Raw genomic sequence first — 24,732 nt, forward strand, 5'->3', positions numbered from 1 at the left:
GTGAAGCAGGTTAATGTAGGCCAATCACCACAAACATTGATGGAACCAAGGAAACCGTCAAGTAAGACTGGCGTGTGAGCTCCCAGTAAAGGAGCACAATAAACTACTCAGCAAACAGTTTCTGCTTGGGTGCTACCGCAAGTGGCCGCCTCCCAGTCACGCCGACGAGATCCAGGACAAAGCTAACCGGCATCTACTGGACCAGACAGTGTTGAGACAGACAATAAACAACATTCATCGGGAGACCATCACCATCTTCTTAAGCTCCCACCGAATGCCGTCATCGGAGTCCAACCACCATCTATAGCAGATAAAAAGTTCCAGCTTTCCCGTGATACCCGCGTCACTGGCACTGATACTGGCAAAATTACGTTGTGGATATTGCAGCAGGTTAGACTCCTGCTTATCCAGAATTGACCCGGACATACTAAACACATGGCCAGCATATGAAGGCAAGAAGTAGCTCGATATATGGATGTCACACTAATTAACGCAAAAAAACCTCTCGCACCGATTTGTCATCTGCGATTTTTTGCTGAAACTTAACGAACTCCACTCATTTTTGAAACGGATAGTAGCAGGCAATGAAGACACAATAACTAAAGCTGAAAAACAAGCATCATCAAGCTTTAGCTTCGCTTCCGATTCGTTTCCATGCGCCCCGATCCTCCGTAACAATTCTCCAATTTGTAGCAGCCAATGTCTTCAGGTCTATAGAACTTGTCTTGGACGTCCTCATGCTTTAGACGCTACAGGGTTGTAGTGGGGAGCTGAAAAAGATAGTCGTGAAAATACTTTCAGCTGATCCAAAAGAATGCCAAAAACGGATTAATTACCGAGAAGCATCTGCTGTATATTTTGTGTGATGGGAAGGTAATAGTTTACCATGAGCTATCATTCTCGATCTATACCCCAGATTTGGACCTCTACTATCAACAAGTGATCAGATTGAATCAGGTGATTGACCAGCAGAGAATTTCGCGATTACTTTCATTGGGAAGTTCTTTGATATCCGCCACATAGTCCACACCTGACACCATTAAATAACATCTTAGCTACCAGTTTGTGAGAAACCCCTCAATTGCGGTTCAAAACTCAGAGACTTCAACGTATTAAAAGGGGTTAGCCTTTTTCGAACAGCTGACATCGAAGGAAGGCAACTTAAATACAAAAATCCTATTCATAAATAAGAAAAACGTAACTCTCAAACTCTACATGGAGTAACAATGTCAGCCTTGTTTGACAGATGGGCCACAGCTAGATGAGAGGATAAAAGGGAGCGCCTTTTTGCGAAGCATACGATTAGTCATCTCTGTTTGAAATTCTGGATAAACTTCTATTTATTCAGAGTCGACCCTGACATGTTCAATAGATGAATGAAGGTACACTGCAATGATGCTGACCACCTATTCACCCACCCACCTATAAACCCACTCATCTAACACCTCACTCCCTCTGGACCCAACTGCGATACAGCACGTCTCCTGTAGTGCGATTCACTAACTCTTATCGATTCGACAATTGTTATTTTTCTCTTCAGTATTTGTCGATTGCACTGTCGATTGTGCTATTCACTAACTTATGTTAACTAACACTGAACAGCTGTTTTCTTCTATTTATTCAAACTGATAGAGAGTGGCATCTTTGTCAAATTAAATGTCAGAATGAGCGAATAACATGAAGAAGAGAAACAAAAAAACATAGACGCCAAACTGTTAAATGCAATTGTGAGTGTTTTTTACCAATAATATATGTACAAAGTAAGTACAATAAAATAACTGTTTATTTCAATTTATTGTTTTATTAATAATTTTTGTATATTGCTTTAGGATGACATCGACAGCTACCAAAAGAAGCCGTGCCACATCCGAGCAGCTAAATCGCCTGCTTGACTACCTAATGGAAGTCCCGGGTCTAGCAGGATCTAGGTTCCACAGCCTCCATGGTAAGTACGAGTGCGACAAAAAGTGGAGCGAGCTAGCAACAAAATTAAATAGTCTGGGTGGAGCAGTGAAGACGGTGAATCAATGGCAAACGGTAAGAAAATATTGTGTTATTACTTAAAAGTAGAGAGATGTTAATCATTTCCCTAAAAAGGTATGGCGGGACTTAAAAAGCCGCACCAGCATTAAAGCACGGAATCGGCGAAGGCAACAAGCTTTAACTGGAAACAGGCCAATCAGTGAGGAGCCCCTAACGGAATTCGAGAGGCGGGTGTCTGCTCTTATAGGGGAGGAGTATATGAAGGGCCACGATTCAACCCCTGAAAATATTCCACTGGAGGAGGTAAATTGCATGAAGTGTATGTTTTAAAGTGTAACTTACTGGTGTGTAAATTTTTAGGTAATCCAAATGGGTATCGAAGTGGAAGATGAAAGGGTGATTTCGGAAGCCCCGTCGCCTTTACGGACGCCACTGGCAGAGAATTTCACGCTGAGGTCAGGTAATTCCCATATCTCAGACAGGAGAACACCACGGGCGAGCTTGAAAAGAAAGCGCATGGAAGAAGACGGTAATGCTCGGAAGAAATTTTTAGAAATAGCAGAAAAACAAGCAGATGCACTAAAGGTAATTTCTTTTGAACTTAATGTAAAATAATTTTATTATGTTTTTCCATTGGTGATTGTTTTTTAATAGATGCTAGCCCAGTCGAGTATAGAAACAGTAGAAGTCGCGAAACAACAAGCAGATGCTTTAAAGGTAATTTATTTTCAACACATAAAAGTGGCATTTTATTAATTGTTCTTGCTATTTTTTAATAGATCTTAGCCGAAAGCAGCTCTGCAATTGCTCAGGCTAATAAAATGATGGCGGAGGCAATAGCCGTATTGGGGAATGGATTAAGCGCTACCGCAGAAGCATTCAACAATCTAACGAATGCAATATATCGTATGTAGGTTGAAACCAATTCCGCAGTTCCTTTTTATGTGCATATATACCAAATGTTTTAGTACCTGAAGTTACTTTTTATTTGAATTTTATAAGTAAACAAGCTGTGGTAATGTTAAGTAACATTAATTAAATGAATTAAAATGTATTGTTTTCGTTTTTACAAATAGACTGACCTTTGAATTTATAAACCATGTGTACATACGCTTATGCATACGTATATACATAAATAGATTTATGTGCCTGTAACCTAAAACTGTATGTAAACTGAAGTTAAAGACTGAATTGTTTTTATTGAATCTGCATGTAATTTTGTTCAATAAAAGGTTTTAACAATAAATATGAAAATGTTTTAACTATTTATACCTGAGTGTTCACATAGATATGTATGCGGAATGATTATGAGTGAAAATAGTATTTAAGTAAAAAAATTAGCAATCAGTCGGTCTTGGATGCGCTTTGCTGTTGAGGATGGTGCATCTTGGTTTACAAAAATGTCGTTTGCTCTGGGCTCTGTGAATTCATTTTCGGTCTGGTATATTCCTTCTCTTAAACGAATATTATGTAAAACTGAGCACGCGTTAACTACTTGTCCAGTAAATCCTGGATCGTACAAGAGTGTTCTTTGTTGAGACAAGCACCGCCACGTTGCCTTAAGAACACCAAAAAGTCTCTCAACTGGGTTACGAGCTTTGCACAATGCCTCATTTTACAAGAATTTCGGAGTACCTTCCGGTTGGTTTGTTAGAGGAGTCATCAGCCAAGGCTCCAAAGGGTACCCGGAATCACCTGCAGAGAATTTTTGATTTTTAATTCCCTTATTTTTATTTAAATATATTTATTAATAGATTAAAAAGCCTACCAATCAAAAACAAGTTATGGTTTCCAATTTCAAAATTCCGTTGCATAACCATTCGCACCGCAGAGGAACTCCAAATGTATGAATCGTGCCGTGCTCCCGGAAATTTGGCATTTACGTTTAAAATTTTAAGTGTAGGATCACATATCTGTAAAACATTAAAAGGGAATCTTGATTCTTGAATACTTTACAAATTATGTTGTTACCATTTGGACATTAAGCGAATGGTAGCCGTGGTGGTTGACATACGCTTCTTCATGACGTTTCGGGGCCAAAATTGATACGTGCGTGCAATCGATAGCTCCAATGGTACCTCCCACAAACGGGGAGGTTGCTGAAGCAAAAATTTCTTTTGCCGCTTGCCGCTCCACTTGGGTCATGGGAAATCTCACCTTTGCGCAAAACATGGAGCTGTTGATTGCAGCTGTTACCCGATGAATGCTACGGCTAACGGACGACTGGCTCATAGATATTCCCCATTGCTCACCTACGGGTCGTTGATAACACCCGGTTGCAAAAAATCGCAGTGCAGCTAGAACCTAGTTATATAAAGGCAGAATTTAGAACTGAATTAGCTTGAATGTTACCAAATTTACCTGTTTTTCAGTCGAAATCGCTGTTATTCTGGAACCTCTAAGATGGCTGTCAAGCTGCGAAACTACGTCCTCAGTCAAGTCTGGAGTTAAACGGAATAACTTCTGGAACTCCCCTGCATCCAAATCGAAAGGATTGTCCACATGCCGGAGCAAACTTCGATCAACTATTTGAGGGCTCACTTCCTCCTCTCCACGCGATAAATCGTAAGCCAAATACTCAAACACCATACTTACGCTTTTTAAAGAAGTTTTTTTTCACAGTTTTGATTAAAATCACTAATTTTTCTTTATCGTTTGATTTAACAACACGAAAATTATTGTCGTTTAGTTCGCGATAATCGACAGGTTAACCAAACAGCTGATTTTGTCTTGTCGATTTTCGTAATGAAATGGGTTACTGAATAGCAAAATCGTAAAAATTGTGGTTAAGGAAAGATAACAAAGCGAATATCGATAAAATGTGTTAGTGAATCGCACCACTGGTCTTGCCGTTAGTTAGACGATGATGATGGGTGACTACACCGCATTGGCGAGGCCTACGCCTCACTGCTACAATAACAATAACCCTAACCTAAGTAGGTTGTTGGCGGCCACCGTAGCCGAATGGGTTGGTGCGTGACTACTATTCGGGGAAACAGAGAACGTAGGCTTGAATATCCATGAAGCACCAAAATTAAGGAAACGTTTTTTTCTAATAGTGGTCGTCCCTCGGGAGGCAATGGCAAACCTTCGAGTGTATTTCTGCCATAAAAAAGCTCTTCTTAAAAAAAAGTCCACCGTTCGGAGTTGGCTCAAAACTGTAGGTCCCTCCATTTGATTGACAAATTCCGTTCACTTTTTGACTTGAAGGTAATTCTATTCTACGCCTACTACAGACTTATTTGCTCTATAACTTGGATTTTTTAGATCAATACATCTTAATCTAGAGAGAACCTCCACTTCGAACCGGATCCTATAACTTTCAAATCAGAACCAGTTCGGGTACCTGATCGATGTCAGAGTTTGTTGCTCTTCTACATCAGGCAGTCCAAATGGTAAGCTGTAGTGCGTATCGATGTGTTTCAGCAAAGAGATTTTTTTGCTCAGATTTTTCCTGCAGGGCTTGCTTTACTACAATAGAAATTCATTCACTAAATCGCGACGCATGCGAAATATGAAGCCAAACGTATAAATTTATTTTTTATTCGTACATATGCCCGTCTGTGTGCTACAATTTCTTATGAATTATGTTAAAGACCAGTAGTGGAAAATAAATTTACATGAACAAGTCCAAACTGCGAGTAAAAAACAACTTCCAGCAATGATTAATTGAAAATAAAACGGAAATCAAGTTAAGGGATTTCATTCAAGAAAACAAGAAAACGGGTATGAGGAACCGCAATGGCAAAGTTAGTAAAAAACGACGCAAAAAATATAATTTATTACAAAAAAATTACACACGAAATTAAGTTGATTACATATTAAAATGTTGTTAAACTGCCAAAAGCAACAACAACAAGGCGGCTGAGTTGAGCCAAGAAAGGAAGTCCAACAGCAAATACGAAAGTTTTATGTGAGGAATACGCGTAGAAACAAGAAAAAAAATATAAATAAAAATTATGAATGAGCAACAATTATGAAATTCATAGAAATTTTTACATTTCATTAACATCACCAGATAAAACAACAAAAAAAACAAAAAACAACAAACGAAGTAACAGAAGAATTAAACAACTTCCACTTTACCACAGTTTCCGCTCCAGTTTACTTGCAGTATCAGTAGCTGCACTGGGTTGGGGTTAACGTCAACTATGATACAAAGCATACAAGATTGTATGTGTGTGTGTGTGTGTGGCTACTTGCCTGTGAATTTATTGTACATCAACACTTCATAAAGTACCGGCACTTTAAATGCGCTAAATTGGCTTAAACGACTACCGAAGAGCGGCGGTCAAGTTGCTGCTGCCGGCCAATACAAACAAGAAGCCCACAGTTGAACTGAGAAAAAAAGACAACGCAGAAAAAAGTGTACACTAAAAGCAAAAAAAAAAACAAAAATTATAACTAACAAGAAATTACCAAACTGGCTGCTAACGTAAAATACTAAAGAAGTTATAAAAAATAAATTAATTAAAATAAAGCATAAACCACAAAGTAACCGCAACACAGAAGCAGACACAGGCGCTCAGAAAAAAATCCACCATAACTACACAAAAAAATATTATATTAACAATAATTTTATAGCCTTGGTAATGTGTGAGCCACTTCGTTCACAAATTGTGCTGCCACTTCTTGGTATTGAACAACTGGTCTGTGCGACGTTTATGCGCGAATTGCTGCTCCGGCTGTTTGACCACCTTTTCGATCTATAGCTCCGCACTTGCCGCGCTTCATTTGGTGGTACAAATGTATGTGTGTATGCATGTACCTCAAGTGGGCTTATGTCGAATTTAGGCAACAAGTTTTCCATTAGCCTTTCCTTTGCTTGTTGGGGTCAAGTGGCGGTTATTAGCCATTCTCGTCGCCGTCAAACTGAACTGTTGAATTATGGATATTAGTGGTAGCATTGTGAGGAGGATTTTAGGCAAGATCTGCAAGTTTTCTCATACAAAGTGTAGTGACTCAAAGGCTATTGAAAATAGAGAGCCATGTCGCCTGGTCTAATTGAGCAGCAACATTCGAATTGAGAAAAATTGAGCCTGATTTTTGGTAGGAAATGCCGATAATCAGCGAGACTCCGGATTTGACTACATTAGACTTCTTTCCCTAAAGGCTTTGAAAAAGTAAAACTTATGCCAGGTAGCTGATGAACATAGGGGTGCTCAAAAGCCACAGTAGCGCCACAATGGTATTCAGTTTTTCATATTCACAGCTACTACTTGATTTGCTTCAGGTTACATCCGCCATACCCCAGCACGTCGTAATCTCCGTGGAAGATTTGTTTCTTATGGAGGCTGTTGTGGTGACCGCGACAGCATTGGTCTTTAAAGCAAAGAAGTTTCAAATAAATGGGTTCAAGTAGGCAACTAAATTGCGTCGCTTGGTGAGTGATGGAAAAATTTATTCGTTAAAGATGTTCATCTTTCCTCCATGCCCATTAAATAGCTTAAAATCATATATTTCTTCGCGGAGTCAGCTCTTTGTGAAGAGGTATTGAAAATTATGCCTCCCCAAGAGGCATGGTGTGCCCATTTCAAGGCTTTTGTTAAAGAGGCATGGCAGTAGCTACAGCTTTTTAAGGGTCCATCATTCTGGCTAAGTTGTCGGTCGTTTCCGTGAGTCGAGGCTACTGGGCAAACAAAATTTGTAAATTTCAGTCTGTACTAGGAACGCTACTGGTAAATCTGATTACGTATTGATTCACTTGATTTTCCTTACGTCGTACTACGTAGTATTTATTTATTTATTCATTAATGTCTAACAAAATTCAGAACAGACAGATATAAATTGAGAACTAAAATACAAATTAGCAATATTTAATATTAAAGAGTTTAGTAAAATTAGATTACCAACATAAGATACCATTAAATTGCCAAAAATCTATACAAGTTACAATTGAATTTTAACGAAATTAATAATTATAAAACTAAACTAACAAATATTTACAATGCATTATTTTGATTTCTTACATAGGAAGTAATTTTTTAATTGCATTTAAAATACTTTTTTGGCCCTAATACTTGAAAAGTCCAAATCCAAAAAGGTTGAAAGATAATTAAGGTCAGACAACGTTCTAACGAATAGCACATTGTCCTCGCCCTACTAAAGCCAACGCGAAAAATCTTGCAACGGCGAAAATTTCTGCAAGGAACATTGAACTGTATTCTTTCCAGAAGGACCGGGCAGTCAATTTTGGCATTTATGAGATCAAAGATAAATGATTCTGCCTGAAAAATACCTCTATCACTTAATGGAAAGAGACTAATCAAACGACAGCGCGATTCGTATGACGGTTTCGGGTCTGAGAAATTTATTTATTTTATTTATTTATTTATTTATTGCCTTTGAATGGATACATTCTTACAGACTATATTAAGCTAATGTACAATAGTTTATTAGTTACTAAGAAAAGAACGATTTAAGATGATTGACTAAGATGCCATACGACCATGTAAAATCAGCACCAGAAGAATTGAAAAACATATTTAAATCTGCACATGCCCTAGGAATCGGAGCATTCACCCCATAGTAGGTTCTCGAGAACTTAAACGGGAAGGACAATCAATAGATCCAGAAATGATACGAATAATAAATGAGCACGATAGAATAGATCGTCTGCTATCAAGTGGTTTTAAGTCAATCAATAAACATCGAGAGCGCTACAATGGTACAGGTTCAGAAAAGTTTAAAGATCGGAGCGCAAAACGAAGAAAGTCTTTCTGAACTCTCTCAATCCGATTAGACAGACCTATTTGGTACGGTCTCCAAATAACAGCGGCATAATCTAATCTTGGTCTAACAAAAGCACAATACAATACCTATTTTGAGAACAATTTCGGCATACGAACGCTAGCATCGCATATGATCGTCTTATGACGTGGTTAACATGGCTGGTGAAATTCAGCTTAGAGTCGAAAATAACGCCTAAGTCATTAATTTTGTCAACGGATTGCAAAGGTAAGCCAGCAATACTATACGAAGTATGAAAAGTATTGTTTGATTTAGCATATTTTACGTGAAAGCATTTGCTAATATTTAGTGGCAAACGGTTTAAATAACACCAGTTCCGGACATTGTGCAATTCGGTTTGCAACTGTTCAGAGTCCCTAACACTGTTAATCGCCTCAAATATTTTAAGATCATCAGCATACAACAAGTGTTCTGCAAAAGAAAAGCAAGAACCAATATCGTTAATAAAGAATATAAAGAGAAGGGGTCCTAGAATACTTCCTTGTGGGACACGAGAGGACGCAATAAATGCACGAGATGTCGCATTATCAACGGCTACAACGCAGTGCCTGTTGGACAAATATCATTTGATCCACGACAAAAACGTGGAGTGTATACCCAATGATGCAAGCTTCGACAAGAGTATTCGGTGCGATACTTTGTCAAACGCTTTAGAGAAGTCTGTATAAATTGTATCAACTTGAGATCTGTTCTGGAAGGCTGAAATGCAGTAATCATTGAAAATAGACAAATAGTGACAGTGGAGCGACTTGCAACGAAACCATGCTGGTTGGTAGATATTAAGCCTTTGACAGCAAAATATAACTTATCATTCACTGTTATCTCAAAAAGTTTTGAGGCAGACGAAAGCTTCGAAATCGGTCTGTAATTGCTAACATCGTTTTTATTTCCACTCTTAAATATAGGCGTAACGGAAGTAGATTTCCAGTAGTCAACAAAGATACCGGAGGACAACGATTTATTAAATATAATTGTAAGAGGCTCAGCGAGACACAAGCAGTTCTTCAGCAAAATGCCCGAAAGGCCATCCGAGTCAGTTTTCGTTGTAGACTTGAGCTTCATAATACCCTTGACGACATCAGTAACATATAGGCACAAAGTCCCAAAATTAAGAGGTGAAAAACTATTAGAGGACAAACTAGAATCGAAGTCTAAGTCGGGTTCAAAATTAGAGCAAAAAAAAAAACAAATGCCGGCAAATAAATTGGCAGATTCTATGGCCGAATTTGCATATTTACCATTATAAAAAACATTGTTTGGCACCATTGAGCAAGACTTTTTTGATTTGATGAATTGCCAAAAGGCCTTCGAATCCGAAACAATATTGTTTTCGAAATTCAAGATGTAATTTCTATATAAGAACTTGTTCAAACAGTTAAATTCTTTTAAATGGCATTGAAATTTTGAGTAGCGCATTGGGTCTCCAGACCTTTTATACAGTTTAGAAAATTTGTTTTTTAGATCCTTTACATGCCTGAGCCGTTTGGTATGCCAAGGTGTCTTATATACTTTCTTATGATAAATAGGAATGTACTTCAAACACAGCTCAGAAACCTTAGTCTTAAAAAATGAAAACAAGAGGTAACATCATTGTCGTGGAAGGCATTATCCCAGTCAATACTTAATAAAATTTCGTTTGAAATTGAGTGAAAGTAATGAATTTTTTGATCCCCCTCCACTCGATTTATATGGACTGCATGGATAAGGTCTTCAAATAAAATCAGCATAATCTAATTTGGCAGCCCCCGTAGCCGAATGGGTTGGTGCGTGACTACTATACGGAATTCACAGAGAGAACGTTGCTTCGAATCTCGGTGAAACACCAAATAAAGAAAAACATTTTTCTAATAGCGGTCGCCCCTCGGCAGGCAATGGCAAACCTCCGAGCGTATTTCTGCCATGAAAAAGCTCCTCATAAAAATATCTGCCGTTCGGAGTCGGCTTGAAACTGTAGGTCCGTCCATTTTACAACATCAAAACGCACACCACAAATAGGAGGAGGAGCTCGGTCAAACACCCAAAAAGTGTACGCGCCAAATATATATATACAATCTAATTTGGACCGAACAAACGCGGAGTATAAGATTCCAAGACTACCAGATTCAGTGAAGTGCGCTGAATGACGTCTAACAAAAGCGAGCATTGCAAATGAATTGGAAACGGCATAATTTAAATGCATGATAAAATTAAGTTTTGTATCAAAGAAAACCCCTAAATGTTTTATCACATCGGACGAAGCAAGATATGTATAATTAATATGATAAGAGGTATTAAGGGAGGTTTGAGGCTTAGAAAATGTGATTTTATGACATTTTTCAATATTACGAAATAGACGATTCATGAGGCATCAGGAAAATAAATTATTCAACTTGGACTGTAGGACAGCTGAATCACTAGAATTTCTTATTTCAGCAAAAACTTTTAGATTATCAGCACAGAGAAGAAATTTAGTGAAGGAATCACACGAACAAATATCATTAATAAATAAAACAAATAACAGAGGTCCTAAAATACTACCCTCAGGTACACCAGAGGTGACGATCAACTGTTTGGAAGAAACTCCATCGATAACTACAGTACTGCATCTCTTTATTAAATAGAATCGAGTCCAATGAGGGAAACTTGAAAGAAAACCGAGACATTCCAATTTAGTTAGGTACTAAAATCGTATGGGAGATTTTATCAAAGGCTTTAGAGAAATCCATATATATCGCGTCAATTTTGAGACCATTCTGGAGGCCTGCGTTGCTATCTTCAGAACAAACGGATAAGTTAGATAACGTAGAGCTTGCAAGTACGAAACCATGCTGTCTAGAACTAATTAGAAGTTTAGCGCTAAAATATAACTTGTCTTTGACAATACATTCAAAAAGTTTAGATACCGCAGATAACTTGGAAATTGGCCTGCAACTTGCAATATCGCTTTTATTACTGCTTTTGAAAATTGTAGTGACTGAATTTAAAAAAAGTTACAGAAAGACCGTCTACATCCGAATGAGAAGAGTTTTAAATCTTTAACAATCCCTCAATAACATCATCCTCTGATAGAACAAGTAAACCGAAGTTAACTGAAGAAGAAAATTTCTTCAAGAAATTATGGCGAATGGCTGCCAAATGTTCTTCCTGAATATCTTCAACAGACACGAAATTAGATGAAAAGAAATCGGCAAATAGATTCGCTGCATCACCGACAGAGTAGGCAGTTATGTCCCTATAAAAAACAGTATTAGGAGTACAAGAGGCCTTTTTAATCGATTTAATGCATTGACACAAGTTCTTCAGAAAACTTTTTGACGTGATAACGTCTTGTAATTCGATTTAGCCAGCTGCACGCACGAAAATGTGTCGTTATCTTGCTCAATCGTCGTTATCTTGCTCATTCGTCGTTACCTTGCTTGAACTGCAACCGAAAGCGCGGAACGAACGACAAAGAACACAATCGGCCCCCGCATTCGGTAACGTTCGACATCTGGCTCTCTTCTACTTGAATGAGCATATGTATGTGTGCATGGTAATGAACCATTTCTCTGTTGAGAATAGGACGATGATAGGAAAAGTAGGAAATGAAAGGGAGTGTTTCGAGTGGAATGTGTCTTGAAAAAGTCAAATCGATGATGGTGCCTCTTAGTGTTGTTGCCTTATTAACGTCTGATGCACAATCGAAATTGAACATATCTTTCATGAATTTGATAAATGTTTCGTAATTTTTCACGATTCCATTTACCTCCTTCTCTATATCCATACAAAATATCTATCAAACAAATAAAATTAAAATTTTGTTTTGAAAATTGCAACCATTACATCAGTATTTTCTTATAACGTTGTCACGTTAAACTATCGTCAGTAAACCGACTTTACAGATCAGCTCTTTTTTTTATATTAAGCTCCATCTGGCAACACTCAGGACCACTAGGTCTATGTGATGGCTTTCAGCCAGCCAAATCAACCTAACATAACCCCACTTCCGTTCGCCTTTCAACTGGTACTTTTGGTATTATAATTTCGCCAAATCCAATTATGCTGCTATTGTTAAGCCAAATTCTTATTAGGCTCCTGGCTTGTGAAAGGAGATACCTCTGAGTGATATTCCATATCAAAAAAATCGCTGAATTTTTAGCTGAGAAGCCATATAGTGCTGCTCATCACCAGCTCAAGGAAATGCTTCAGCGGGTTACGGGCTATAGGACTGGTTATTTAAAATTTTCAGAAAAATTTTGATTACAAATTTTGAATTTTTAAAAATTTTTGCACATTTTCGAACCGGAATTTGTATGGTTTATTGTATTGGTTGTCCGGAAAGTAATTGCCGATTTTACATATAGACGGCGTTGATAAATGTGTTGAACAGTTTGTGACTATTTATTTTAATTTTTTCATTTGGCAGTTATTAGCTGTTACTTTTTGCTTGCTTTAGAAAAAAAGTGCGCGTAATTTTGTTTGTTTGGCGTCAATTTTTTAATTTTAATATGGAGCCGACAAAAGAGCATTTTCGTCATATTTTACTATATTGTTTCCATAATGGAAAAAGCGCAGAGAAGGTTGCTAAAAAATTGCGTGATTTGTATGGTGATAAAGCCTTAAAGGAAAGACAGTGTCGAAATTGGTTTATCAAATTGCGCTCTGCAGATTTTTCATTTAAAGATGAGCAACGTTCAGGTCGGCCAAGTGATGTCGATGAAGACGTTATCAAGGTTTTAATCGAATTGGATGGTCATGTAACTTTGTGTGAGATTGGTGAGAAGTTAAGTGTACCAAAATCAACTGTTCATGAGCATATAAAGAGTCTTGGAGTGGTATAAAAGCTTGATATTTGGGTACCACATGAATTGAATTAAATTCATTTAACAAACCAAATCAACGCTTGTGATATGCATCTTAAACGCAATGAAGTCGATCCATTTTTGAAGCGAATTATTACTGGTGATGAAAACTGGATTGTTTACAATAACGTCAATCGAAAACGATCATGGCCCAAGGATGATGAAGCCCCACAAACCACTTCAAAGGCTGATATTCACCCAGAGAATATTATGCTGTCAGTTTGGTGGGACTGGAAGGGTGTGGTATATTTTGAGCCGCTTCAGAGGAACTAAAAGATTAATTCGGTTGTTTACTGCCAACAATTGGACAAATTGAATACAGCCATCAACGAGAAGCGACCAGAATTGATCAATCGTAAAGGTGTCATATTTCTTCAGGACAACGCTAGACCACATACATCTTTGGCCACTTGCCAAAAACTCAGAGAGCTTGGCTGGGAACTTTTGTTGCATCCATCAAATAGCCCTGACATTGCACCGCCAGACTACTATTTGTTTCGGTCTTTGCAGAACTCCTTAAATGGTAAAACTTTTGGCAATGTTGAGGCTTTAAAATAGCACTTGGATCAGTTATTTGCAAATAAAGGCCAGAGGTTATATGAGCGCGGAATAATGAATTTGTCGGAAAGATGACAAAAGGTTAATATTAAATTGATTAAAGTTCATACTAAGTTTTAAAAAGTTCATTCTAAAAAAAAAAATTAAAAATTTATTTACTTTCTTTTAAAAAATCCGCAGTTTCTTTCCGGACAACCCAGTAGTATGGACTATATTTTTATAAAAAAAAATTTAAGAAAATGCAAATAAAGTAAATAAAATGTAAAAAGTTTGCAATGTCTTTCGCTCCTTTTATTATGTACCCAGGCGTACAAAATAAGATGTGCTAATTAAGTTCCCAGAAGTTGTCAATGAAATACAAAAAAATTTTGTTACGAGCTCCATTTTGTTATCGACCTTCACAATAGTCTCCCTCTCCCTCTACACTACAATTCCAACTGGAAACAAATTAGCCCTCATTTTCATCAAAATGTTATGATCTCAATCAACGAGTAACGACTAAGTTGCCCGCCGCGTTGTCGACTGGCGGTCCAACACCCTACCGAACTTTGCGAGTTCGAGCCGCACACAAAAAATGCGTAACCGCGGCCGCTTCACGACACCAACATAGAACTGCCTAGTCACTATCTATGGGGCAGGGGTAGGAGAAAGTTTTTAACATTTTTCTTCTCTGAAAGGCTCCCAGCTTCTGCAAGGCGCATTAAATGGTAAACCTAGCTTTTCTGCTTGTATTTCGATCGTCCAATGGCCGGTAAGCATGGCACGAGTTTGGAAATTGAATGGCGCGCAGTCAGCATATATGGCACAAATATATTCACGATCAAAATTGCCTTGAGTTACGACTTGAACATAACCGTCTTCAACGGCAGCTCCTCAGCAAGTTCTGACTTTGTCAATTGTTTGCTGGTCGCACACTCAACTCGGTACTCCAACTTAGGAGGGTTTTCTGGGGGGTTCATTGAAATGTATATCATAAGACATAGCTTGTACGACTTCAGCAGCATTGGGGCTGCATGAGGGCTTTGCTTGAAAAGAAGTTTTTCCTACTTTCATTTCCAACAAAAAACCTTCACCTTGGCGCAAGACGCAAAAAATTGATTCAACTATCCCTCACGGCTAAATCCTGTGCCATACGCTTTACTTTAAGTTAAAATACTAATTTACCAATAATATTTCATCTCATAAAAGTCCACGAAATATATCAAATATGTCCACTTCGCTTGCCTAGCAAATTTTTTCCCAAACATAATTTCCTAATAATTTTTTTTTACTCTTCCGTTCGCTTCCAGATCTTTTTAAAACTTGTAGCTAATTTTATTTAGTCTCTTAAGAAATTATATTTGTTTGTGTGTTTCTTATATCTTCAAATCGCACTTATGCTTCATGTGAGTTATTGCAATTAAACCAACCATTTGTGGCTACTGTAGCCACTTAAAAATCAGCTATGAAAATATGGACGAATAATAAGTACGAGCATAAACACTTAACCACAGGCGCATATCAGGCCGTAAGCCAGAAGTTGTGTAGGTATTTTATAATGTAATAATTCTTTAGGCGGTTTTATGTGTGCTTGCATGTGTGTATATAAATTTGTATTTATGTTGTTGCTCATCATAATTTTTAGTGTTCACTCACATATTCCCACAGTTAATTTTCTGTACGCACTTCCACGAAAAATTCGTAACTTCTTAGATCCGAAATGTGTGCACATACACACGCATGCACATAAATCTGTGTACGTACATGGTAATTTTCTCATATGAAAAATCAAAGTTAGCTCATGAAAATTAAAAAAAAAAACGAAAAAAAGTGAAGCACTGACCAAGTTAGCGAACAGTCCTCATGTGCGTAGAGGAAGCATTTCTTCATTGAGCCATAGTTACACGAAAAATGGTCATTAAAATTATTGTGATTACAATTTTATGATGACATTCACTGGCATCCATTATTTCAGCCATTTTTTTATTGGTCAAACTTTTTTAAATTTTTCGCTTGATCAAAGAATTTTGTTTTAATTTTTTTTCCCAAGGTAAAATATGTAAAAAATAATAACTCATGTGTGTTGGAATTCTGTCCAAAAATTCAACTTACAACAAACAAAAATATTTTTTTTTTAATATTTTCATTGTGGTATCCAGCGCATCTGATAATAAACAAGCATAATTTTTATTATTAGTTTGGGGAAAAAGAAATACATTATTTTCTCGGTGGATGGCTGTAATGATTGATATCTCGTAAAGTATCGGTCAAACAGTTTAAACTTTATGCTCGTTGTCACATTACTGTTTTTCGTTTGTTCCACTCAGTTGTTCAGAGTCAGAGGGTATTAACAATCAAAGTCAACAAAGAGGAAATTCGGTTCACTTCAAATTTCTTTGACAAAGCCGAAAATGCAAGCCACGCCGCTGAAGTTGGTTTTTTATGGTGGCGATACTGTAACAGCTCATTATGCCAAATTTTGGTTTCTTCGATTCCGTTCAGGTATTTTTGATGTTAAAGAAAATACCGGGAATGTCGAAAATGTCGATAAAATCAGAGAAATAATCAAAGTTTACTGGCATGTTAGTAGTCGCAGCATCACCCAGAAGCTAAAGATCGACCATAAAACAATTTTAAACCATTTGCGCAAAGCTGGATTCAAAAAGAATCTGAATGTTTGGGTGCCATACCCATTAACAACAAAAGCACCAATGATCGAATTTCCCTCTGCGAATCATTCACCAAAGGAAATGAAATCAACCCATTTCATTGAATGGTGACTGCGGATAAGAAAGGGTCACATACGACAGTATTGTGCGAAAACGATAGTTATCAAAGCAGCTCAAACGGTGGCCAAACCAGAACTATCGGTCAGGAATGTTCTATTGCGTATTCGGTGGGACTTAAGGAATCATTTATTATAAGTTGCTTCCGTACGGCCAAACGCTAAATTCAGATCTCTACCGTCAACAACTGGACCGTTTGAAGCTAGCGATTGACCAGAAACGGTCAGAATTGGCCAACAGAAGAAGTGTTGTGTTCCATCAGGACAACGCAAGGTCACACAAGAGTTATGTATAAGCCGCTGTTAATAACAGAGCTAAAGTTATTGACATGGCAATAACACAATAGATGCTTTCTAGTTCAATTCAACCGGGCTATTCGGGATATTTACATACGTATTTTTTTGTTCGCCCGAAACATTTTTTCTTTTCAAGATTTGTCGGCAATTTTATTTTTCGGCTCAAAATCGATTTTTTTAATTACATAAGAAATTTTTTTTAATTGCTCATAACTTAGTCAAAAATGAACCAATTTTAATGATTCTGAGTTCAAAATGATTGTCATTACTTCCACGAGCGACTTCATGTACAAACAACAGCAAAAAAGTAGTTGAAAATTTATTATTTTGCAAAAAACAAAAAGTGCGAAAGTGAAATGGAAAACATCAATAGTGATTTTACACAAAGGTTAAACAATATAGACGATGTTAAATGTTAAGAAGTTATATACATATTACGAGGGGTGCCTTTTATATGTCGGGATTTGGTAACCCTGGTGTTGCAATCTGGCAACTGACACCTGTATCGCAAAGTTTGACATTTTTTGGCTTTTACGTACTCAGAACGTTTTGAAATACCAGCGCTATTTGTGTTGTTTACAGTAACTTAAAAGATTCATCTCGGTCCAAAAATGGAATTAAATCGTGAACATTTTCGTGCGATTATTTTTTACAACTTTCGACGTGGATTAACTCAGCAATATTGCATGGATGAACTTAATTCATTTTTTGGCGATGAAGCTCTATCAAGGACCAGTGTTTATCGACGGTATGGTGAATTCAATCGTGGTCGTAGTTCACTCCAAGACGAATTTCGCGAAGGTCGTCCAAAATCAGTTGTTGTTCCGAAAACCATTGATGCTGTGCGCGAACTGATATTGCAAGATCGTCATGTGACCTATCGTGAGATTGAGACAATCTTAGGCATTAGTGGGACCAGCTGACATTCAATATTGCATAAACATTTGACTGTCAAAAAAATTTGTTTGCGTTGGATCCCACACAATTTGTCAATCGCTCAAAAAAAGGCTCGTGTCGATTGGTCGAAGGAAATGCTCGAAAATGGCAGGTGATGAATCATGGATTTACGTGTATGAGCCCGAAAGTAAACATCAGTCGACTGTATGGGTGTTTCAATATGAGCCAAATCCAACAAAAGTTGTTCGCGCACGAAGCACTTGGTCGCCTGTTTTTTCGGAAAAACTAGACATGTCGCAACCGTACCACTAGAACAACACAGAACAGTAAATTCTGAGTGGTACACAACCATTTGTTTGCCAGTTGTCTTCCAAGAAATTAGGAAAACTAATCGCCAAAGACGGATCACTCTTGCATTTTTGAGCACCCAAAACATCGAATTAATGGGTCATCCGCCGTATAGTCCTGACTTGGCACCGAATGACTTCATTTTATTCCCGTACGTAAAAAACAAACTGAGAGGTCAACGTTTTTCGACACCTGAAGAAGCGGTTGCGGCATTCAGAAAGCATGTTTTAGAGGTACCTCATTCAGAGTGGCAAAAGTGCTTCGACAATTGGTTCAAACGCATACAAAAGTGTATAGATCTTCATGGAGAATATTTTGAAAAACAATAAAGTGATTTTCGATGATTAAAATTTGTTTTTGTTTTCTAATCCCGACATATAAAAGGCAACCCTCGTAAGAACTGGTAATGAAAAAACAATGTTGGGGAACCTAAATTAACCCGTTTTAGTAACAACAAATAAACAAATAGTAAAAAGGAATGGTGGATGGAAAAATACCTTTGCTACTGGGCTTTTAGGTGACGTGATGCTTTTTGTTTAACTGTTCATAAAATGCAGCTTTGTTTTAGGTAATAAGCAATTTATTTTAGAATGTAAAGATGAGTCTTAAGTTGACGTTGGAGATTAAAGTTATGTTTTCTGCGAACCACTCACTGTCTCATTTTAAATATATAATTCACGTCTGTAGTGAAGTAATGGGAAGTTTTTTTCCACATTTGAGAGACATTGCAAAACTTCCTGAGTGATAAGAAATTGGTATCAAGAGAAGATTGTGGAAATCGATTACTAGAGTTTTTCGCCAATTTCTATGAGAAAGGCGCTATGAAGCTACCTTTAAAATGGCAAAAATTATGCAACAGAGCGGTGCACATTTGACCCAAATCGGATAATCCGAAACATCTTAAATAAAGTTTCAAATTTGACGTGAAAATAATGGATTTCTTTTTCCCTAAACTAATACGAGGTTTGTTCAAAAAGTATTGCGAATTTTGAATTTTCGCAGCTTATGTATATTCGAATTTCGATTTTTTGTGGCGATTTGTTGGTACTCATGTCTCTCACTCATGCCGCCGAGTTCGGCCATTTTGAATGTTCAGTTAATTGTTGGCAGCTGCTTTGATTGCACGTGTTTGGGCTCGTTTTCGATTTTTACCTATTAAAAGAGATGGATCAAAGAACCTGTGTAAAACGAAATTAAGTGCGCGGATGCATTCCGCATGTTGACTGTGTCATGCGGAGAAGCTAGAAGCTACTTTGGACCAAAGCAACGTTTATTGGTGGTACCAAATGTTCTCAGAAGGCCGAGAAGATGTGAACGACGAAGAGCGTGCCGGACGCCCGAGCACTTCAACAACAGACGAAAAAATTGATGAAGTGAAGAAAATAGTAATGGCTAATCGTCGAATCACCGTTAGAGAAGTTGCTAAGAACCCAGACATATCGATTGGCTCGTGCCATTCGATTTTTTTCAATGATTTAGGCATGAGACGGGTCGCCGCAAAATTCGTACCAAAAGCAGCATCGCATGAACATTGCTAATGAGATGTTGGACTCAGAGGGTAATAACTGGTGACGGATCGTGGGTTTATGGTTATGACGTGGAAATCGAAGCTCAATCATCTTAATGGAAGTTGCCGCACAAATCAATACCGAAAAAAAGCGCCAAGTTCGGTCGAATGTAAAAGTTTTGTTTACCGTTTTCTTCGATTGCAGGGGCGTTGTGCATCATGAGTTCTTGCCACAGGGTAAAACGGTCAATAAGGATTACGAGTATTACCTGCAAGTTATGCACAATTTGCGCGAAGCAATCCGTCAGAAACGCCCGAATTTGTGGAAGAACAAAAATTGGCTCTTGCATTACCATAACGCTCCTGCTCACACATCGTTGCTTGTGTGCCACTTTTTGGCCAAAAACAACACACTAATGATGCCACAGCCACCGTATTCCCCAGATCTGGATCCCGACGCTGCGTTGCGATTGACGAGATAAAGACAGCATCGAAGGGGAGCTTCGAAGATTGGGAAAAACGTTGGCACAAGTGCATACTATCTCATGGGGATTACTTTGAAGGGGACAAAATAGATATTAATGAATAAATAAATAATTTTAGAAAAAACACAAAGTTTCCGATATTTTTTGAACAAACCTCGTATAAGCTTCGATATTTTTAACTAAACAACTTAATGAACGTTTTTCCTGTTCTATCTCCAGACGTCGACACCTAGTACATCGGCAAAGCGCTCCAATAACTCTAATGCAGCTCTGCAATCTTTAGCTGAGAAAATTCTCTGGAAGGAATGAAAAGTATTGTGGACTTGTTAAAAGGAAAGATGGCTCAGAATTTTTACTTTAAGCTGCTTTTACAACAGCTGGTGTCCCTTCAGAAGCAGTTGCCGTAAAGCAGGACGAATACGTTGGTGGCAAAATTCTCACAAATGGCCCACGAGGTTCAAAAGCATCAAAGAAGCAAAACAATTCGAAATAAAAGAATGAATATGAATGAACTAAATCTTATTTCGATTTTGGTTTTATATTTTGCTTGAAATTACAGAAAAAAAAAAAACAAAAAAAAAATAAATAAATAAATAAACTGTTTTAATTTACTATACAGATGTAAAAGGAAAAACTATTCAAATGCTGGGTAAATGGAATGGGTAGTAAATGTAGTACACCCTTTTAAAGAGAGATCTATAGATCTATCTATCTATATTTTTACGTTTAAAAACGATTTTATTAAAAGCGTATAAATTTTGTATATTTGTTTTATTAGTAATGAAGTACCTTTCACTTTAAATTTAAAAAAAATATTTAAAAACCCATTTATTTATTATTTATTCCATTATACTCGTAGGAGAGCTTCTTAATCAATATTGATGCAATAACTTGCAATATAATGAATATCTAAGCCCCGGGTTCTCGGAACGAGGTCCCGAAAATGCCAGGATCGTAAAAATCTAAAAAACTGGCGCCGTCCTTTTATAAAATTATTGCGAGATTATTCTATTGTACGAAAGCTACTCAAAAAATATTGATACAATTTTTTTCACCTCGGTTATCGCAAAATAATGAATATCTAAATCTCGGCATTAATCCCGATAAATCGGTAAATCTTGGGATGTACTATAAAAGTTGGTAGTAGGACCCATAAATCATTCATTACTTACTAAAGGGTGAATTTTTAGCTATTATCTTTTTAAACAGTTAGTTGAAACAGCTGTCGCACGTTTCGTGTTTTGTTTCACTGTCCAACATCTTCAGTTTGGTCTATAATATAACCATGAATCGTCTTACAAACGAACAACGCTTGCAAATCATTGAATTTTATTATAAAAATGCGTGTTCTGTTACGAAAGTTTATCGCGCGCTTCTTCCATTTTATGGTCAGTTTAATCGACCCACATAAGCGGCTATTCAAGCTATTGTGACTAAATTAAGAACCAAATTTACATTATTGGACATCAAACCACCAACACGCTTACGTAGAGTGCGAACTGAAGAAAATATCGCAGCTGTATTGGCCGGTGTTAATGATGACTATCAATTATCGATTCGTCGCTGTTCGCAGCATTTGGGGCTCTGTTACTCAACAACGTGGAAAATTTTGCGAAAGGATTTAGGTGTGAAGCCTTTCAAAATACAGCTGGTGCAAGAATTGAAGCTGAACGACTTACCGCAACGCAGAATTTTTGGTGAATGGGCTCTTGGAAAGTTGGCCGAATATCCACTTATTTATCGAAAAATTGTGTTCAGCGACGAAGCTCATTTTTGGATCAATGGGTACATAAATAAGCAGAATTGTCACTTTTGGAGTAAAGATCAGCCAGAAGAATTGCAAGAGCTACCAATGTATTCAGAAAAGGTCACAGTTTGGTGCGGTTTATGGGCTGAAGGTATCATTGGACCGTACTTCTTCAAAGGTGCTGCGAATCGTAACGTAACTGTGAATGGTGAGCGCTACCGTGAAATGATATCCAACTTTTTCTGCCCAAAATGTAAGAACTTGACTTGCATGACATGTGGTTTCAGCAAGACGGTGCCACATGCCACACAGCACGCGTAACAATGGACTTGTTGAGAGGCGAGTTCGGTGAACATTTTATTTCACATTCGGGACCTATCAATTGGCCACCCAGATCGTGCGATATAACGCCCTTAGATTATTTTTTGTGGGGCTATTTTAAAGCTCATGGCTATTCAGACAAGCCTGCTTCAATTAACGCATTGGAAGACAACAGTAAAGCATTTATTTGTGAGATACCGGCCGAAACATTGGATAGAGTATGCCAAAATTGGACTAACGGATGGACCATTTGAAGCGCAGTCGCCGTCAACATTTGCATGAAATAATCTTCAAACTTTAAATTATATGGACTGTACTATCGATTTAAATAATAATTGCATGCATTTTTCTGAATTTTACGTGTGTTTTTTTGGAAAACTTTAGTAGCATTGTAAGATACAAGGATTGGTTTAAATGGTTGAGCAAGAAGCAGGGTGTACTTATTGTTGAAATAATACATTTTGTTTGTGTATTATTGTTGTATATGTTACGGCGGCCGACGTAGTCGAATGGGTCGGTGCGTGACTACCATTCGCAATTGACAGAGAGAACGTCGGTCCGAGTCTCGGTGAAACAAAAAAATGAAGAAAAACATTTTTCTAATAGCGGTCGCAATGGCAAACCTCCGAGTGTATTTCTGCCATGAAAAAGCTCCTCAAAAAAATATCTGCCGTTCGGAGTCGGCTTAAAACTGTAGGTCCCTCCATTTGTGGAACAACATCAAAACGCACACCACAAATAGGAGGAGGAGCTCGGTCAAACACCCAAAACGGGTGTACGCGCCAATTATATATATATATATGTTATAAAAAACCGAGATTTTGTTGGTGACATACGTAAAAAATGAACAGAATGTCACTTCGTTCCCATCTGAGTAACAACAGATTGGATTAATGTGTGAATACATGTGATATTATCGGGCAGAATACGGCTGTCCAATCTCCCTTGTGTTATGGCTACCGTAGTTGCTCTCACAATTTTCTAGCTGATTGAGCAGTTGAACAGTAAAGTTCTCTCTCGCCTAACAAAAATCTAACAGGAAACTAGCTCATCACTCTCATCGTTTGATATAGCGCACATGTGACTACAATAAAAACATTCGAAGGGGCAGTTCTCGGTGAATGCCAGAGAAAGCTTCTGTATACGATTTATAGCTGCGTTTGCTGCAAAAAAGTGTGCGCATTAACTGATGGCTGATTTAATTTTTGAGATACTCAAATGTTAGTTGCTACTATTAACTCATTATTTTACTGAAGATTTATGAGACAAACTGAAAATAAATTAAAACCAAAAATCAAAACGCATACTAAGTAATAAAAACTAAATAAAGGAAATAAGGAAAAGCTTAAAGCATCGATGCTAACCATTTCCAAAGATCTACAATTAATGTTGAACATAAAAAGTTACTGCAGTTCATCAAGAAAGTGATTGCGCTCTGCCACTCTGCTCTTAAAATGCGCAAATCTTTCTTCAAGCATTTGCATACCACTGATAACACTTACGATTACGGTTTATGCTCTCATAACTTATACACTTACATACACCTGAACATATATTTTGACGCAATATTTGAGACACTAGTTTTATGACTTTTAATAATTAAACTATGCAATAAAGAAAAAGAAGAAATAAAGGCAATAAAAAATGTTATCCATTTTTTGTGTCTAAAAGCGCAGAGAAGAGCGACTTAACAAGTATTTGTTTTTTTTTTTTTTTGTTTTTTGGGAAAAGGGGTAGAGATTGTGAGCAATAACAATTCATTTCAAAACTGCTGGGAAAGTAGCCAATTAGCAGCGTTTATGCGTTTATGGGTATTAAATATGAGCCAACTCCTCAGCTACTTATGTGGCAGCCTTTCTTTTTTCGCTTGGGAAAGTATTGTAGATACCAAGAAATAAAGTCGAGAAACTAATATTTTGAAATTAATGTGATGAGCTGTTTTTGTGTTTTTTTTTTGTTTTGGTATTGTAAAAAAGTTGGGAAATGCATTCAATACCTGTATACTTTAATTTTAAAATGGCATTGCCTTATATCCGAAGACACTAGTTCATTTGCCTATAGGTTCGGAGGCTCTCGTATTCGGACTATAGATTCACTGACTCCAGTATTGCTTTTCTAATCGTCTGTGAAACACTCGAGACCTCTGAAATGAACCCAGAGCGATATTCTGGAGAGTGTTTCACTGAAAAGCCTGCTGTCATACACCGTCCGCCTTCACTACTACTGCTGCTGCTGTTACTGCATCGCCTTGCATT

The 24,732-nt window shown here is 37.4% G+C and overlaps 2 protein-coding genes across 2 annotated transcripts; one reads left to right on the forward strand and one right to left on the reverse strand.

Annotated features, from left to right (window-relative positions):
- Positions 1–1,551: 1,551 nt before the first annotated feature.
- LOC128857679 (uncharacterized) lies at positions 1,552–2,598 on the forward strand. The gene is made up of 3 exons (XM_054093424.1): positions 1,552–2,037; positions 2,098–2,286; positions 2,344–2,598. The coding sequence occupies exons 1-3, from the start codon at positions 1,831–1,833 to the stop codon at positions 2,596–2,598; spliced, it is 651 nt and encodes a 216-aa protein (XP_053949399.1). The 5' UTR covers positions 1,552–1,830.
- Positions 2,599–3,598: 1,000 nt separating this feature from the next.
- Positions 3,599–4,572, reverse strand: LOC128857680 (putative nuclease HARBI1). The gene is made up of 4 exons (XM_054093425.1): positions 4,345–4,572; positions 3,955–4,287; positions 3,752–3,896; positions 3,599–3,678 (listed from the first exon to the last, which is right to left on the reverse strand). The coding sequence occupies exons 1-4, from the start codon at positions 4,570–4,572 to the stop codon at positions 3,599–3,601; spliced, it is 786 nt and encodes a 261-aa protein (XP_053949400.1).
- Positions 4,573–24,732: the final 20,160 nt, after the last annotated feature.

Source organism: Anastrepha ludens, chromosome 3 (genome assembly GCF_028408465.1).
Source record: "Anastrepha ludens isolate Willacy chromosome 3, idAnaLude1.1, whole genome shotgun sequence".
In the NCBI taxonomy this organism is placed as follows: domain Eukaryota; kingdom Metazoa; phylum Arthropoda; class Insecta; order Diptera; family Tephritidae; genus Anastrepha; species Anastrepha ludens.

Coding starts and splice junctions, on each gene's coding strand:
- LOC128857679 (XM_054093424.1), top strand. CDS start 1,831: ATGACATCGACAGCTACCAAAAGAAGCCGTGCCACATCCGAGCAGCTA. Junction 2,038..2,097: donor CGGTGAATCAATGGCAAACG/GTAAGAAAATAT, acceptor TTCCCTAAAAAG/GTATGGCGGGACTTAAAAAG. Junction 2,287..2,343: donor AAAATATTCCACTGGAGGAG/GTAAATTGCATG, acceptor GTAAATTTTTAG/GTAATCCAAATGGGTATCGA.
- LOC128857680 (XM_054093425.1), bottom strand. CDS start 4,572: ATGGTGTTTGAGTATTTGGCTTACGATTTATCGCGTGGAGAGGAGGAA. Junction 4,288..4,344: donor CGATTTCGACTGAAAAACAG/GTAAATTTGGTA, acceptor TTATATAACTAG/GTTCTAGCTGCACTGCGATT. Junction 3,897..3,954: donor ATTCGCTTAATGTCCAAATG/GTAACAACATAA, acceptor AATGTTTTACAG/ATATGTGATCCTACACTTAA.